This window comes from Microcaecilia unicolor, chromosome 12 (assembly GCF_901765095.1).
Source record: "Microcaecilia unicolor chromosome 12, aMicUni1.1, whole genome shotgun sequence".
NCBI classification, from domain to species: Eukaryota; Metazoa; Chordata; class Amphibia; order Gymnophiona; family Siphonopidae; genus Microcaecilia; species Microcaecilia unicolor.
The window spans coordinates 75,471,458-75,486,656 of NC_044042.1; the positions used below are offsets into that span (position 1 = coordinate 75,471,458).

The 15,199-nt window shown below is 45.9% G+C and overlaps 1 protein-coding gene across 2 annotated transcripts in view; it reads left to right on the plus strand.

Moving 5' to 3' along the window:
- Positions 1 to 12,829, plus strand: part of TTC25 (tetratricopeptide repeat domain 25) — a 63,259-nt gene extending 50,430 nt beyond the window's left edge. The window contains exons 11-13 of one of the 2 annotated variants that reach the window (XR_003943996.1): positions 8,707 to 8,809; positions 11,838 to 12,256; positions 12,287 to 12,829. Coding sequence is in view for 1 of the 2 variants with exons in the window: in XM_030221119.1 (XP_030076979.1) it covers positions 8,707 to 8,809; positions 11,838 to 11,902 (168 nt within the window). In the remaining variant the exon portion in view is untranslated. Of the gene's footprint in view, positions 1 to 8,706; positions 8,810 to 11,837 lie in introns of both variants that reach the window. The other variant, XM_030221119.1, reaches the window with a different exon arrangement.
- Positions 12,830 to 15,199: the final 2,370 nt, after the last annotated feature.

Sequence of the window (15,199 nt, forward strand, 5' to 3'; positions counted from 1 at the left end):
GTCTAAACTCAGCAATGCAGCTTTCCCAGATCCAAAGGTACAAAGAGCCAATATGGCCCGGATGATGTTCACTGAAGTGTACCTCCCCGATACACTCTAACCAAACAGGTTTTGTATCAGGTGAGGCAAAAACCAGTTCAACCACTTTGGCAAAATTTTTGTTAACAACTTAAAATCTTGATTAATTAGAGAGAGAGAGGGCAATAGGACTTCACCCATTCCAAGTCTTTCCCAGGTTTTGGAAATAAGAGCATATGAGCTCTATTTTGGTAACTTCCCAGCTCCTCCAAATGGAGCTGTTCATGGTACACCCTCTGCAACACTGGGGACACCAAATCTGCCAGCATTTTATACAATTCGGCCCCGTATTCATCAGGCCTGGATGCTTTCGCCAATAGTAGCCTAGTGGTTAGTGCAGCAGACTTTGATCTTGAGGAACTGCTTTTGATTCCCACTGTAGCTCCTTGTGACTCTAAGCAAGTTACTTAATCCTCCATTGCCCCTGGTACCGCTTTGAATGTAGTTGCAAAAAACAAGTCCCATTCCCCTTCCCTTTCCTTCCCTGATGTTTCCCACCATAATGAGTGCACCCAAAAACCTTCTTTCTGCCTCGGTCAGTGAAGCCGCTTCATCCATTGGTGCTCTAGCATACAGTTGTTTATAATAATTCAATAAAGCTTGCATTATACCCTGATGATCTCTTAATTCCTGCCTTTGTTATTGTTAGTTATGTTGACTAAGGTGAACCAGGTTCACCAATTTACCTGATTTATGATCCCATCTGTGGAGTTTGTATTTATACAGTAAGATATTAGAGGCAGCTCACTGAGCCAATAACTGATCCAGTTGGGTCCTAATTCTTGTATACTCTTCCCTGTCCACTCAAGACAGGGATACCTCATGTCTGCGCTGAGCAATTTTAAGTTGGTTTATTAATCCTAGTAATTCCCTATCTCATGTTTTACAGTCATGACTAATATATGGCCCTGTAACACTGACTTAGCTGTCTCCCAAAGTGTAGTCATACTAATAGGCATTTTATCGTTTAAGGCCATGACGTCTTGCCACTCCTTCCACAAAACAGCCCAAAATTAGGGATTCTGATATAATAGAGGATTACATTTCCAAATTCTGTATGCCACTTATTCAAAAGTTACAATGCAACCTCCACTGCCGCATGATCGGACACCACTAAGGGCTCAATATCCACTTGGTGTACATTTGAGAAACACTGCAGTGGAAGCAACATATAATCTAATCTCATATATCCTTGGTGTACATGGGAAAAATAAGTAAAATCATGTTTGATGGAGGGACCTCCAAGCATCTATCAAACCTAGATGTTTTATCACAAAATTAACTCCCTTGTGCTCATGATCTGACATAGAGGCTCTTGGAGGCTTCAATCAGCTGATCCACAGTGATGTTAAAATTCCCACCTATAATCGGCTGATATTCCTGATATTGGACTACTGTGACCACAACTTGAGAAAAAAAACTTGTGATTGTATACATTAGGGGCATATAAACTACAAAAGAGATATGTTGTACCCAAGACCTTCCCCAAAGCCACCACCGTTCTATCCTGGGGATCTTTTATCGCTCTATATAATTTCCATTCTAACCCCTTCCCAATTAAGATAGCCACTGCTGGTTGATGGCCATTAAAATATGGAAGCTATTACGTCCCCTACCCAGTTCCTACACAGTTTCAGATGTTCCACTTCAGATAGGTGAGCTTCTTGTAGCAGTGCTATATCAGTTTTCCTCTGCTTAAGATAATTGAGGATTTTTGTACTCTTAATCAGTGAATGATACCATTGACATTCAAAGATAGTATTATATTTTAACCCATAGACCCTAAGAAGACTCCTCCGCCTGCACCCACCTATCAATTGTAATAGAGGATGTAGGGCCCCAGCCTCATCCCCAACCTTGTCCTTTGCCAACCTGTCCCCCACACTGCCATATAAATAGCCCCCTGAATATCCATTCCCAAAAAACTATCATCAATCCCTTGCCAGAATAAAGTCCCCACCTACCCATCCCCAACCTTCATGTATTCTCCTCTTAACCCCCTTTTACACACACACAATATCCATTCATAGCAGAACCACCCCACTAATAGAAAACCCCCTCACCATATATACATCACTGATTACCACATAACTCCCCCAACCACCATTACAATAGCAAACCATACAACCATCAATAATGTTGACAAGCACGCTCTTCATATGCGCATAAAAGTAGCATGCATAATGATATCGACTAAGACTGATAAGGAAAAGAAGATAATACATTTCTCATCAGCAGACATAGTAACGCAATGAGGAGAATTGCATCAAACACATATGTTTCATTGATCATGTCCATCAGTGAAACACAATATATAAAGCTCTGAAATCCAATTGGCAATATGCCCTGCAGCCCCAGAGATACAGAGGGACACAAAAACTGCCTTACAGCAACACTGTAAGGCATCTGGTCCAAGATGTACATAATCTCACATGCAATAGCTCATCTTCCAGCTGTGGAGCTTTCAGCCGCCCTGGTCATTCTATGACCCAGGTCCATGTAGAGGGCGGGAGCACCGCAGGTGAGAGCAGTTTGAGGAATACTCCCAAACATTTATGGTAACAAATCTCACCTACACTCATAAAGACATGCATCAACCCCAAGATGAACTACATTGCATTCACAGTTTCAGTCATCAACTGTTGTGATCGTGTCCAATATGTGGTCCTTACCACAAGAGGTTGGAATGCCCCTTATCAGTTGATATAGAAGAAAAACGAGGCACTAATTGCTATGTGATAGCCACCCTCTTATAGACAAAGTGGTAGAATGGCCCCTGTAGCAGGAAAGTGGGCTGGTTCACTAGAAAACACTAACTGTAGTCCATTGAGCCTTCCAGGCATGTCCTATGTAGCAAGACTGTAGACAACAATCCAAGGTGACCAGAGGGCTAAAGCAAAACTCTCACTTTGAAAACATTCACTGCCCAGGATTCGGCTGCACATTACCATCCCCAAGAGACTGTATGAAGTCCTTCAATGCTTGTACTGAATCATATTGCTTCACCGAGCCATTATGGAATGTCTTGACTCAGGCTGCATACAAAACAGATACCTCGATTCACCAGTTGCAAGCAATATGGTACCACAACTCATCAGCGTGCTGATACTTGATCTGAAAAGTCCTCAAATATCATAATTTTGTGACCTACGAGCTCTATCTGTTGCACTGCCTGATATGCACGCAAGACAAGGGCTTTGTCCACGTAGTTAATAAAACACGCTATCATAGTAACATAGTAACATAGTAGATGACGGCAGAAAAAGACCTGCACGGTCCATCCAGTCTGCCCAACAAGATAACTCATATTTGCTGCTTTTTGTGTATACCCTACTTTGATTTGTACCTGTGCTCTTCAGGGCACAGACCGTATAAGTCTGCCCCGCACTATCCCCGCCTCCCAACCACCAGCCCCACCTCCCAACCACCGGCTCTGGCACAGGCACAGACCGTATAAGTCTGCCCAGCACTATCCTCACCTCCCCACCACCAGCCCTGCCTCCCAACCACCGGCTCTGGCACAGACCGTACAAGTCTGTCCAGCACTATCCCCGCCTCCCAACCACCAGTCCCGCTTCCCACCACCAGCTCTGGTACAGACCGTATAAGTTTGCCCAGCCCTATCCCTGCCTCCCAACCACCAGCCCCGCCTCCCGATCTTGACTAAGCTCCTGAGGATCCATTCCTTCGGCAAAGGATTCCTTTATGCTTATCCCACGCATGTTTGAATTCCGTTACCGTTTTCATTTCCACCACCTCCCGCGGGAGGGCATTCCAAGCATCCACTACTCTCTCCGTGAAAAAATACTTCCTGACATTTTTCTTGAGTCTGCCCCCCTTCAATCTCATTTCATGTCCTCTCGTTCTACCACCTTCCCATCTCCGGAAAAGGTTCGTTTGCGGATTAATACCTTTCAAATATTTGAACATCTGTATCATATCACCCCTGTTTCTCCTTTCCTCCAGAGTATACATGTTTAGTTCAGCAAGTCTCTCCTCATACATCTTGTAACGCAAATCCCATACCATTCTCGTAGCTTTTCTTTGCACCGCTTCAATTCTTTTTACATCCTTAACAAGATACGGCCTCCAAAACTGAACACAATACTCCAGGTGGGGCCTCACCAACGACTTATACAGGGGCATCAACACCCCCTTTCTTCTGCTGGTCACACCTCTCTTTATACAGCCTAACAACCTTCTAGCTACGGCCACCGCCTTGTCACACTGTTTCTTCGCCTTCAAATCCTCAGATACTATCACCCCAAGATCCCTCTCTCCGTCCGTACCTATCAGACTCTCCCCGCCTAACACATACGTCTCCCATGAATTTCTACTTCCTAAGTGCATCACTTTGCATTTCTTCGCATTGAATTTTAATTGCCAAACCTTAGACCATTCTTCTAGCTTCCACTCTGAGCCTTCCATTCTCTTGAGCTCTCAGGCCAAGGCGATGTGTGCACTCCACCTGATAATGAGATCTGCTAGCTGACAGACCGAGGCTGCTTGGAAGCTCTTTATCACATATGGAAAGTAGATCTTTATCTACAATATCTTCTGAGAGACCCACCAGCCGTATATTATTCCTACAGCTACAATCTTGTTGTTCATTCAGTCTTTCTTCCAGCTTGGTATGATGTGCTCTCAATGTTTGCATCTGCTCACTTAGGCTGCTCAGTTCCATTTACTGAGCAGTAAGTCGGTGTTCAGCTTCACTTCACTAATTCTGCCTGCCTGTCAGCTTCACTAATTCTGCCTGCCTGCACCGTCATTGTTTCTTTCATCTCATGCAATGTGTACTAGAGTTGAGACATTTTGTCCTCTAAAATTGCTTTCACACACTGGGTAAGATGATGAGCCATCTCCTCCGACATTATGAGTACTACTACTACTACTACTACTTAACATTTCTAGAGCGCTACTAGGGTTAAACAGTGCTGTACAATTTAACATAGAGAGACAGTCCCTGCTCAAAGAGCTTACAATCTAATAGACAAGTGAACGGTCGGTCCGATAGGGGCAGTCAAATTGGGGCAGTCTGGAGTACCAGTTGTCCTTTGTCTGCCACCATCATCGTCTTGGCAACACAAGCCTTTCCTTGACTTACTTGACATATTATTATTATTAAAATTTTCTAGACCACTGTAGCTGCAGAGGCAGAACAGAGCAGTGTATAATCTAAAATTTGTTAAGAAAAGAAAGGAACTCCAATAATGACAGGAAAGATAAGTATTCACACCAGATTAGAAGAGAACTAGAACATACAATAGGGAGAATAAAATAATACAAAATAAACCCTCCGTGCCTCCAAGAAACAGCTCCAACCTTTGCCCTGTACCCTCTGATGCACTTTCTACTCAGTACAGGTTAAAAAAAATTGATGATTGGATACTTTAAAATAGCAAATTAGCAGGGAAAGGGTAAGGAGCTTCAGCAGAACAGGTCATGCTCGCATGCTGGTTATCACATGACCCCAACACTAGTATTCTATAATGGATCTGGGCACCATTTTAGAATAAGCTCTTACCATGCATGTTTGGGGCACCTCAGTGGAGGTGCCTAGTTATAGAATTGCCCCATAGTGTGCTTATATCCCCCTTGCTTGGCTACAGAGAACACACTTTACTGGTAAATTAATTTAGACAAAAGAGATACAGATGGGTCGTGGGGCTCACAAAGTAATAATTTCTCTTGTCTCTGTATCTATCTTAACTAGATGATAAGGCTTTACAATGCAAGATCTCTCTCTCTCTCTCTCTCTCTCTGTACAGTGCTGTGTATATTTAGTAGTACTACAAAAATGCTTAGTGGTATTTAAACCTTCTACTGAAACCAATGAACCATAGCGAAAAGAAATCCCCACAAACCATCTATCTGCAGAATATGTCAGGAATTAGCTGGTTGATGTGCTGGAGTGAAGTGTGTTTTGACTTTTTAATGAAGCTCCCTCAGGTTGTTTTGTTATCGGGTGCCTTTTCTAGGACCTCTGACCTTTCTAGAGAAGAAGGACAAAACCAGTCTTTGGGGCAAATGAGGCCAAGGCTATACTTATTAACAATACTGTGGATAGTGGGCAAAGGTGCCCCCCTTCCCAGTCAAGCAGGTGTGAAAGATGAGATTGAGGTAGAGCTTTGCTGGGTTTGTAAGACAGTGAGCAATTGACTTCTAACCTACTGCTGGTCACTTCCTCCCTTGCCTTCTTTCTCCCCAGGGCAGCTGGCAGTCCCAAGACTCATTGTGTAATAAGCAGTGTCACAGAAGTTCCACTGGGTTCTATGCACTGCATCAGGAATGAGACTGGCTGGGTTAGACAGACTTCAGGGTCTTTGTCTACTGTCAGTTTCTAGGTTCCACAAAGATTTTGATAAATCCAGAACTGTGTTCCCCTCCAATAACACTTCCTTTTTCACAACAGCGGCTCTAGTGGGGCAAGGAACCCAGTTTAGTTCTCACTTTTCCTCACATACAACCTATGCCCCAAAACAGATGGGAATTGGAGATACAGAATTCATGGAAATTTCATGCCTAATACCCAGATTTCCAATTTTTCCAAACATTTAACTGTTGATTGGTGTTTGTGTTAGAGAAAGGGACTGCAGCAGCCCAAAAACCTCACAGCTCTGACCATGAACTACCAGTAATTTAATAAAAGTGTCTGTCATCCCTGCCTGAGAATGCTGTTGCATGTTTGTTTTAAATTAATCTCATTAGTGGAATAAATCTAGAATAGACTAAAGCCACCCTTAAAATAGTGGCGTAGCCATGGATGGGGCTAAACTCAGGCCCACCTAGCAGTGGCACAACTGTGGTGTGGTTGGCAGGGATCCTGTAATTAAGATTTATTTAATTAGATTTTGCTCACACCTTTTTCAGTAATAGCTCAAGGTGAGTTATGTTCAGGTACTCTGGATATTTCTCTGTCCCAGGAGGGCTCACAATCTAAGTTTGTACCTGAGGCAATGGAGGGTTAAGTGACTTGCCCAAGATCACAAGGAGCAGCAGTGGGATTTGAACTGGCCACCTCTGGATTGCAAGACCAGTGTTCTAACCACTAGGCCACTCCTCCACTAGCAACATTCCATGTAGAATCTCAAATAGTAGCAACGTTCAATGTTCCACTGCACTAACTAGGCTACTCCTCCACTAGCAACATTCCATGTAGAGGCCTGCCCTAAGTGCAGGACGTCAGACTCACAGAAACAGAAGCCTGTGCGGCTGATCTGCAAGGGCAGGCTTCTACATGGAATGTTGCTAGTGGAATAGCAACATTCCATGTAGAATCTCAAATAGTAGCAACAGAATCTCATTTGGATTTTGCTCCCACCTTTTTCAGTAGTACTCTCTGGATATTTCTCTGTCCCAGGAGGGCTGACAATCTAAGTTTGTACCCGAGGCAATGGAGGGTTAAGTGACTTGCCCAAGATCACAAGGAGCAGCAGTGGGATTTGAACCGACCACCTCTGGATTGCAAGACTGGTGCTCTAACCACTAGGCCACTCCTCCACTCCATTTAGGAGTTTTAGGTCCATTTAGGACTTTTTACCACCATCCCAATAATCATACATACCTCGAGAAAAGATTGGAATGATAAAAGACCAGGCCACGTATGTGAAAAGTAATTTATTAACTTACCAATAGAGTATACAGAATTAAAATACATTTTCTCATAGGAGTACAGTTCTGCTATACAAAAGTATTGGCTGAGACTGTCTCAAACATTTACTAATCATGCTGCTACTTATATACTGTTTCTACACAAAGCCTACATTACTTCATTCTTTTCGCTTATCATCTTTCTCTCTTATGTTCTTCAGCCAAAAACTCCCTGCTACTTTATCTATTACCTCATGTTCTGTTTCCTGAACTCATGTGAACATACCATTCTAAGTACAGTCATGTCTGTTAGTTTGGTCGGCCTTCACCTTTAACAACATCCCTTGATCCATAACCATGCTGCTATTTCTTCAATCCTCAAACCCCACCAGCTGAAGACTCCTGGCATTTCTCCCTCCCCTTCTCCCCAGGTGATCAGGGGTATCTTACATCCTCTCCCCCAACCCACTGCTACCTTTTAAATCCTTCAGTTCTTCGCCAGCAGCGATTAGTGACTCATACCCGCTGCTCGCGCTAGCCCCACGCCTTTCCTCTGATGCAACTTCCTGTTTCTGACACCAGTTGTATCAGGGGGAAGTCTCAGGGCTGATGCAAGCAGCAGATATGAGTCACTGCTCACTGCCAGTAAGGAACTAAAGGACTTAAAAGGTAGCGGGGTGGGGATTGAGACCCCCAATCACCTGGGGGGGTGGAAAGGAGGGAGAGATGCTGGACAGGGGGTGGGGTTCTCGTACCCGCTCGCTTTGGGCTCAGACCCGCACAAAACTGTGTGTCTGGCTATGCCCCTGCCTTAAAAAATAGTCTTTTCTCAGCAGGGGACAAACCTGAGATTATTCAAGCCTGCCCCTTTCATGCATTTTTGCAGAGTTGTATCTAAGACTAGCAATTCTGAATTGGGTGGGCACCGCACCAGAAGCCTCAGTTTGCCAGTTGTCCTTGACTTCTGTGTGGGGGAACAAAATGTTGTAACAATATAACCGTGGAGGTCTCACAGTTTTTTATTATTATCCTCAGGCCCTGGAAGATGCTAACAGAGGAATCATTCAACAGCTAAAAGCAGAACAGGAACCATCTTTGCATGATGACAATGAGCTGGAAACAGAAGAGGAAGGGCACTGTAGGTATCCACACTGGCCTGGAGGCGTAAAGAGCAAACGCTCAACACCTGACAAAGTGATTGGTTTAGCAAAGACCTTTCCCCGCCCCCAAACACACTGGATAAATGGAATGTCACCAGAATACCTTCTCATCACTGCTGTAAGAGGTGTTAGAAATGAGTGCTGTCATGCTAATTGGAAGGGGGAAGGGGGGAATGAGAGTAATTCAAGAGCAACAAGAGATGCCAAGTCTCACTTGTTAGAAGCAGGGCCAGCCCTACCCCTAGGCAGACTAGGCTTCCACCTAGGGTGGTAGGCTTTGAAGGGGGGAGGGGGAGAGCAGTGTCAGCACAGCTGGAAAATCAGCCTTTTAAAGTTGTTGTTAGCAATTGGACTTTGACCATCTACATGTGCTTGAGGCCTGCCAAATCCTGCCCCTTCCAACAGGATGCTGGAGGAGGCAGAGTGCAGCAAGCCTTGAACCCACGCACATGCGGACGGTCAAAGGTCCACCGCTGCAGTTTCCTTTCTCTTAATATGTAAGCTCCATTCCAGTTTCGGTTCAGGTAGGGTTGTGACAGAGTTTTGTCAGCAGTGCTAGCAGGGGCAAGGGAACAGAGGGGAGATGCTGGACACCTGGGGAGAAGAGTTGACCGATTATGGGGGAGAAGGGGGGATGCTGGACACTTAAGGGGAAGGGAAGAACATCGGAGAGGAATGCTGGAGACATGTTGGGGATTAGGAAAGGGAAAGATAGATACTGGACTATGAACAGCATGAGGTGGGGGCATAAGGCTGATGATTCATCTAGGGCACATACCCTTGGGTGAACTGTAATAGGAAGTGCATCATTCTCATTTGAAGGCTCTCTCACTCTTATGCTCTTTGAGGCTCTTCTCTTACTCACTGGAACTTCACCGTGGTCACTGCTGCGACAAGCTATGCTTGCTCATTGCTCTTCTCCTGCTCCAATCCCATATGGTCACTGCTCGCCGGTGCTGCTGTCTCTCGCAGGGCTGATGATGAGTCATCAGCTGATGACCTCATCACCTACCTCACCCTCCTATTGGTCAAATTTGGAGCCAGAATGAGGCTTGAGATGCACCAAGCCTCATTCCAACACCAAATTTGACTAATAGGAGATGGAGACGGAAACAGGCCAAAAAGTCGCCACACTGTTCAAAAGCACCCACATGCAGCTTATTAAAGCAGCCCAATTGTGCGGGAAAACAGCGGAGTTGGTAATTTGCTTCAGTGCCAGTGCACTGCTTTCATGAGAGGGGAGCTAAGAACAGAAGAAACAGGTAGCCCTATCAGTAGGAAGAAAAATGAACACATCTTCTCGCATGCTTTGCCCCCATCCTCCTCCTGTTTCTTTTTCCTGGAGTTGAAAGTGCATATCTTGTAAAAACTATGTACACACTTTAGCCACTGAGGGGGGGATGCACTAAATTCATCGTTAGAGCCTTTCCCTACCGAATTCCATAGCGAATCGGTAGGGAACAGCTATGCATGAAGGAAAGGGAATGCAAATGGGCTGCTCGTTGCAGCTCACTTGCATTCTCTAACACTTCGTAAAACCGTCGAATAATCGGCCAGTAGAGCATGCGCAGAGCAGCCAAGCATTATGCTGGCTGCTCTGCGCATGCCAAAGACGTTTAAAAAAAAAACCAAACACGTCCTTTATTGACAGCCTTGCCCCCCCCAGCCCGAGGTCGCCGCCGCTCCCCCCTGCATTGAAATCAGAACTTTTATGCAGCTCCGGCCCCCCTCCCTCCCTTCCTCCTCCCTTCCTTGAAATGACAGCTTCCCCGCCATCCTCCGCCCCTGTGGCCCCACCCCTGCCACCCCCCCTGAGGTCGTCGCCGCCGCCGCTCCACCTGCCCCCCTCCGTCTGCCACAGGGCCCTCGCAGCGCCTCTCACCTCCGAGTGAAGGCGCTGCACCGGCAACAACAGCTGAACGCCTCTTCGGACTTACTACTACTACTACTTAACATTTCTAGAGCACTACTAGGGTTACGCAGCGCTGTACAAAATAAACAAAGAAGGACGGTCCCTTCCTTTGCTCCTGGCCCGCCCTCATCTGACATAAGTAACCTACGTAGGTTACTTACATCAGACTTTGCTTTGCTGCTTTGCTCTTCTGTGCTCTTCTGTGCGGCAGGAAAGAATCCCACTCTTTCCTGCCCTCTGCCTCTACTCCGTCCCTGCTTTGCTCTTCTGTGCTGCAGGTGGCACCACCATATTTTCAAAATGGCTGCCGAGACTTCGGCGGCAGTTGTGCGAGACTGCCGCTGGAAGCCTCTGCAGCCATTTTAAAAATACAGCGTCGTCACCCGTGGCACAGAAGAGCAAAGCAGGAACGGAGTAGAGGCAGAGGGTGGGAAAGAGTGGGATTCTTTCCTGCCCCTGCAGCCGCAGAGGCCACTACACCAGGGCGGCCGTCAAGGATCGAGGTAGGTATTGGGAGGGCTGTAGTGTGCAGCGGCAGTGGCCAGTGGAGCGTAGCGCATGGGTAAGCATGGCAGTGTCTGGCACCCCTTGAATGTTGGCGCCCCCTACCATGCATACCCTGCTTACCGCGTTCCGCCGGCCCTGCCCTTTTTGGGTTGGTAAATCGCCCTGTGTAGGATGGTCCACCAATGGCAGCTAGGCAGCAACTCCCCTGGCAGATTGTCCGACCCGATGACTGGAGGCCCTAAGGAAGATATGATCCCAGGCAGCTGCTAGAACCTGAATTGCTATCACACTGCTAGGTGTGGTGGAACCACAAGCCTATGAATGAAATGGGGTAAAGCCAGGAAAGCTTCAGCCTGCAACACAGCTGTTTAGCTAACTGAACAGGTGTCTTTTCCCCATCAACTGAGCAGAGCTGGAGAGGGATCCTGGGGACTTGCCAGCTTTTCTGAGTACAGTAAAGGGCGATGCTGCTTTCCAGTTTCCTTGACCACTGATCAGTTCTCCCTCAGCTATTTACAGTGCCAGTGATCATGGGTTTCTTGTCTGTTAACTCTTCCCCTTCTACTGTTCTTTTGCTTGTTTTGCAGATGAAGAAGACCAGGCCGACCCAAGCATCCAGTCATATGCAGAATCAAATAAGGAAGAAGAGTAACCCAAAACCTTGGATATGTCATTTCAGCCTTTGGCATAGCTTCACATCAAACACACCCTTAGAGTTAGGATTTCCTGGGTACAAGCTGGTTTAATTGGCAACTAGGCAATGTTTCTATTAAATCTCCCACAAAGCCTTTGCAGTCGGCAGATTTACTTCACGTGGCAGAACCTGGACGTGCGCTTGCCGATTCAGTTCTCCATTCATTGCCCAGGCACCCTTAAGCAAATGGCTCAGATATTGGTAACCATTGCACACGCTGTTTGGTCTTCGCTAGCTACAAACTTCCACACAGACATCACCTGGAACCTGGTTGCTAAAGGAGGGGGGAGGGGGGAAAAAGGCAAAGGACAGGTATCAGAACACTTACAATCACCAAGACAGTTCCGGAAGGATCACCATGAAAGGTAGCAAGCCCTTCATACAGATGGCACACCACAAGAATGTTCTTGTTTGGCAGTAAGGCTCTTTCCCATATAACTCCAGAGATAAAACAGTATCAAAATGTTTTCTTTGGGGCAGACTGGGAAGGGGGGATATTGGGTACTCTGTGCAGTCCTTCTTGAACATTTCCCGCTATGTTTCTGAAGTCAGAATCTCTCACAGACTCTGCCCCATAAACACTACAGTTAAACTGTTGGAATGGATTTGGTAATGTGAATTGACGGGCCCTACATTTTCACTTTAAACTGATTTTACTGGAGGGGAAAAAAATGCCTGGTTTTACAAGAACGATGATAGACTTTTTGCTGACTATTCACCCTCAGTTTGTAACATTCTACACATAGTATTTTACTTTAATCCCACAGAATTTGTAGTTGGCCTGGTTTTCTCTCTACCCCTCAGCTGTCCACCTACACACCCCCTCTGTGATTCTCAGTCCTCATTTTCTCTCCCTTGACAGGTCGAGAGGCTGGGTGGCTTTTTATCTGTCCACCAAAATAAACCCTGATATTTACCCAAAAAACAATGAGGCATTGTTTCTTACAGCGATTCTTTCCCATTTCTGAAGTTTTCTTAATACACACTGAAATGTACTCTGGAGAAATGGAAATGAAGATCCTTGACAATAAGAAATTGGAAAAATTAGGGAGGGAACCTGGTGTGGGGATTGAAATGAAAGCCTAGATGGCCTCATATGTACTGTTCTATCGAAACTGAGTGGGAATCCTCCAACTGCATTGGTGCCAGTGGGTGGGGGTGGGGGGTGGGAAGAGGTGCTTCAATATTGTGTAGGTTCGCTGGAATCCTGCAGAGCTTGGCTGTCCCTTACTATTGAAAATGTGATAGTGAAACAGCACCCCCCCCCCCCCCCCCCCCCACTGGCAGTGCTATACGTGGAAGGGCTGGATTTAAAATAGATAATTCCCTAGCCGAAACAAATCCCCTATAATTCAGACCTTTTCTGGGTCTTTTGGTTTCTGATATTTTGGGCTTTATTTCCTCCTCCCCCTTACTGTTCACAAAAGTCAAAGGTAACAAAGGTGACAGCTGATTGGAAGTCAAGGCACATTAAAGTACAGACCCTGCAGAACCCCCCCCCCCCCCCCCCCATTGCCAAAAGGAGTACAAATCCCATAGGAATAACCCCCTACCACACTTCACAACCCTACCCCCCAAACTCTACAAGATAAGATCCTCAGGTATCGAGAAATGCAGTCAAAGACCAAGAAAACACAATGGAAAGATACAGACATATTTCTTGGAATATTGGGTGCCATAGGTCAATTAAAAGCAACTTCCAGGCACATTTTGATAGGTTATCTATACATTTTACAGTGATGAAAAACCAGGGGCAGCAGAAGGATACCAGAAGAAAACCAAACACCAGTATGGTGGGCCAAGAGAAGTCAGTTGGGACATACCTGATGCTGACATGTTTCAGCAAACATCTGCATCAGGGGTACAATGTCTAAATGTCTGTCCAATAAATTTCTTTGTCCACCATACTAGTGTTTTGGTTTCTTCTGGTATCCTTCTGCTGCCCCTGGTTCTTTACACTAGGCCATTGAGCTGATCACTGCTTGGGTAACTTTGCCTCTATTTTGCACCATATACATTTTACATCCTGCGAACTCCAGGTGGAAGGTCTCTTGGTACAATGCAGATACTACTGCAAGCAGTAGTAGTAAATTTGAGAGATTGAGATCATACTCTCCATACCCTGGTTTAAGAATGAGGTTCTTTACTATCATGGAATGTGCAAAACTAAAAACAAAAAACAGGAGTGGGAAACTGATACACTTCAGAATCAGACCGTGGAACACCAATGATGGAATACAACACTTTTATTGATGACTCAATGTTGACTTAACACGGCAGCACGTTTCGGCTCAAACGTGCCTACCTCAGGAGTCTCTTCATAATGTATAATGAAAGTATAAACAATCACTATTAAGTCAGTCATAAAAGATTGCATTACAAAAAAAGAGGAGGTCTTTAAAAAACCGTATTAAAGTTCCAGAAATCTCAAACCCGTACGTTGTCAGCTTGCTCAAAACCTTGTGTTGCTGACAAACCTGACTGCACAATTTTGACATTTCTGGAACTTTAAAACAGTCTTTTTTAAGACCCCTTTTTTTTGCGATACAGTCTTTTATGTCTGACTTAATAGTGATTGTTTATATTTACATCATATATTATCAAGAGACTCCTGAGGCAGGAACAATTGAGCCGAAACGCGGTGCCGTGTCGAGTCAGCATTAAGAGTCATCAATAAAAGTTTTATATTCCATTTCTGGTGTTCCATGGTCTGATTCTGAAGTGCTGCTATCCGTTTCCCACTCCTGATTTTTGTTCTGTTTGTTCCATGGGATTCTGCTGTTCTTTCCACCCTTGTGGATTACTTGCATATGCAAAAGTAACCCATTCCCTGCCCCCTCCCCAGTACAAATCCTGCAGTTAGGTGGCCCTTTGAAGACTGAAAGGAAATAATGGTGTTAGGCAGTGGCGTTCCTATGGGGGGCTGACACCCGGGGCGGATCGCCGATGCGCCTTGCCCCCCCAGGTGCAGCGCGACCCTCCCCCCGGTGAAAGGACCCCCCCCCCACGAAAGAACCCCCCCCGGGTGCACGCCGCTGGGGGGGGGGGGTGCCGCGCACGCCTGTCCTTCATTCGTTCCATGCTCCCTCTGCCCCAGAACAGGAAGTAACCTGTTCCAGGGCAGAGGGAGCATGGAACGAACGAAGGACAGGCGTGCGTGGCACCCCCCCCAACGGCGTGCACCCGGGGCAGACCACACCCACCGCCTCCCCCTAGGAACGCCACTGGTGTTAGGTCACCTAATCTGTGAGAAAA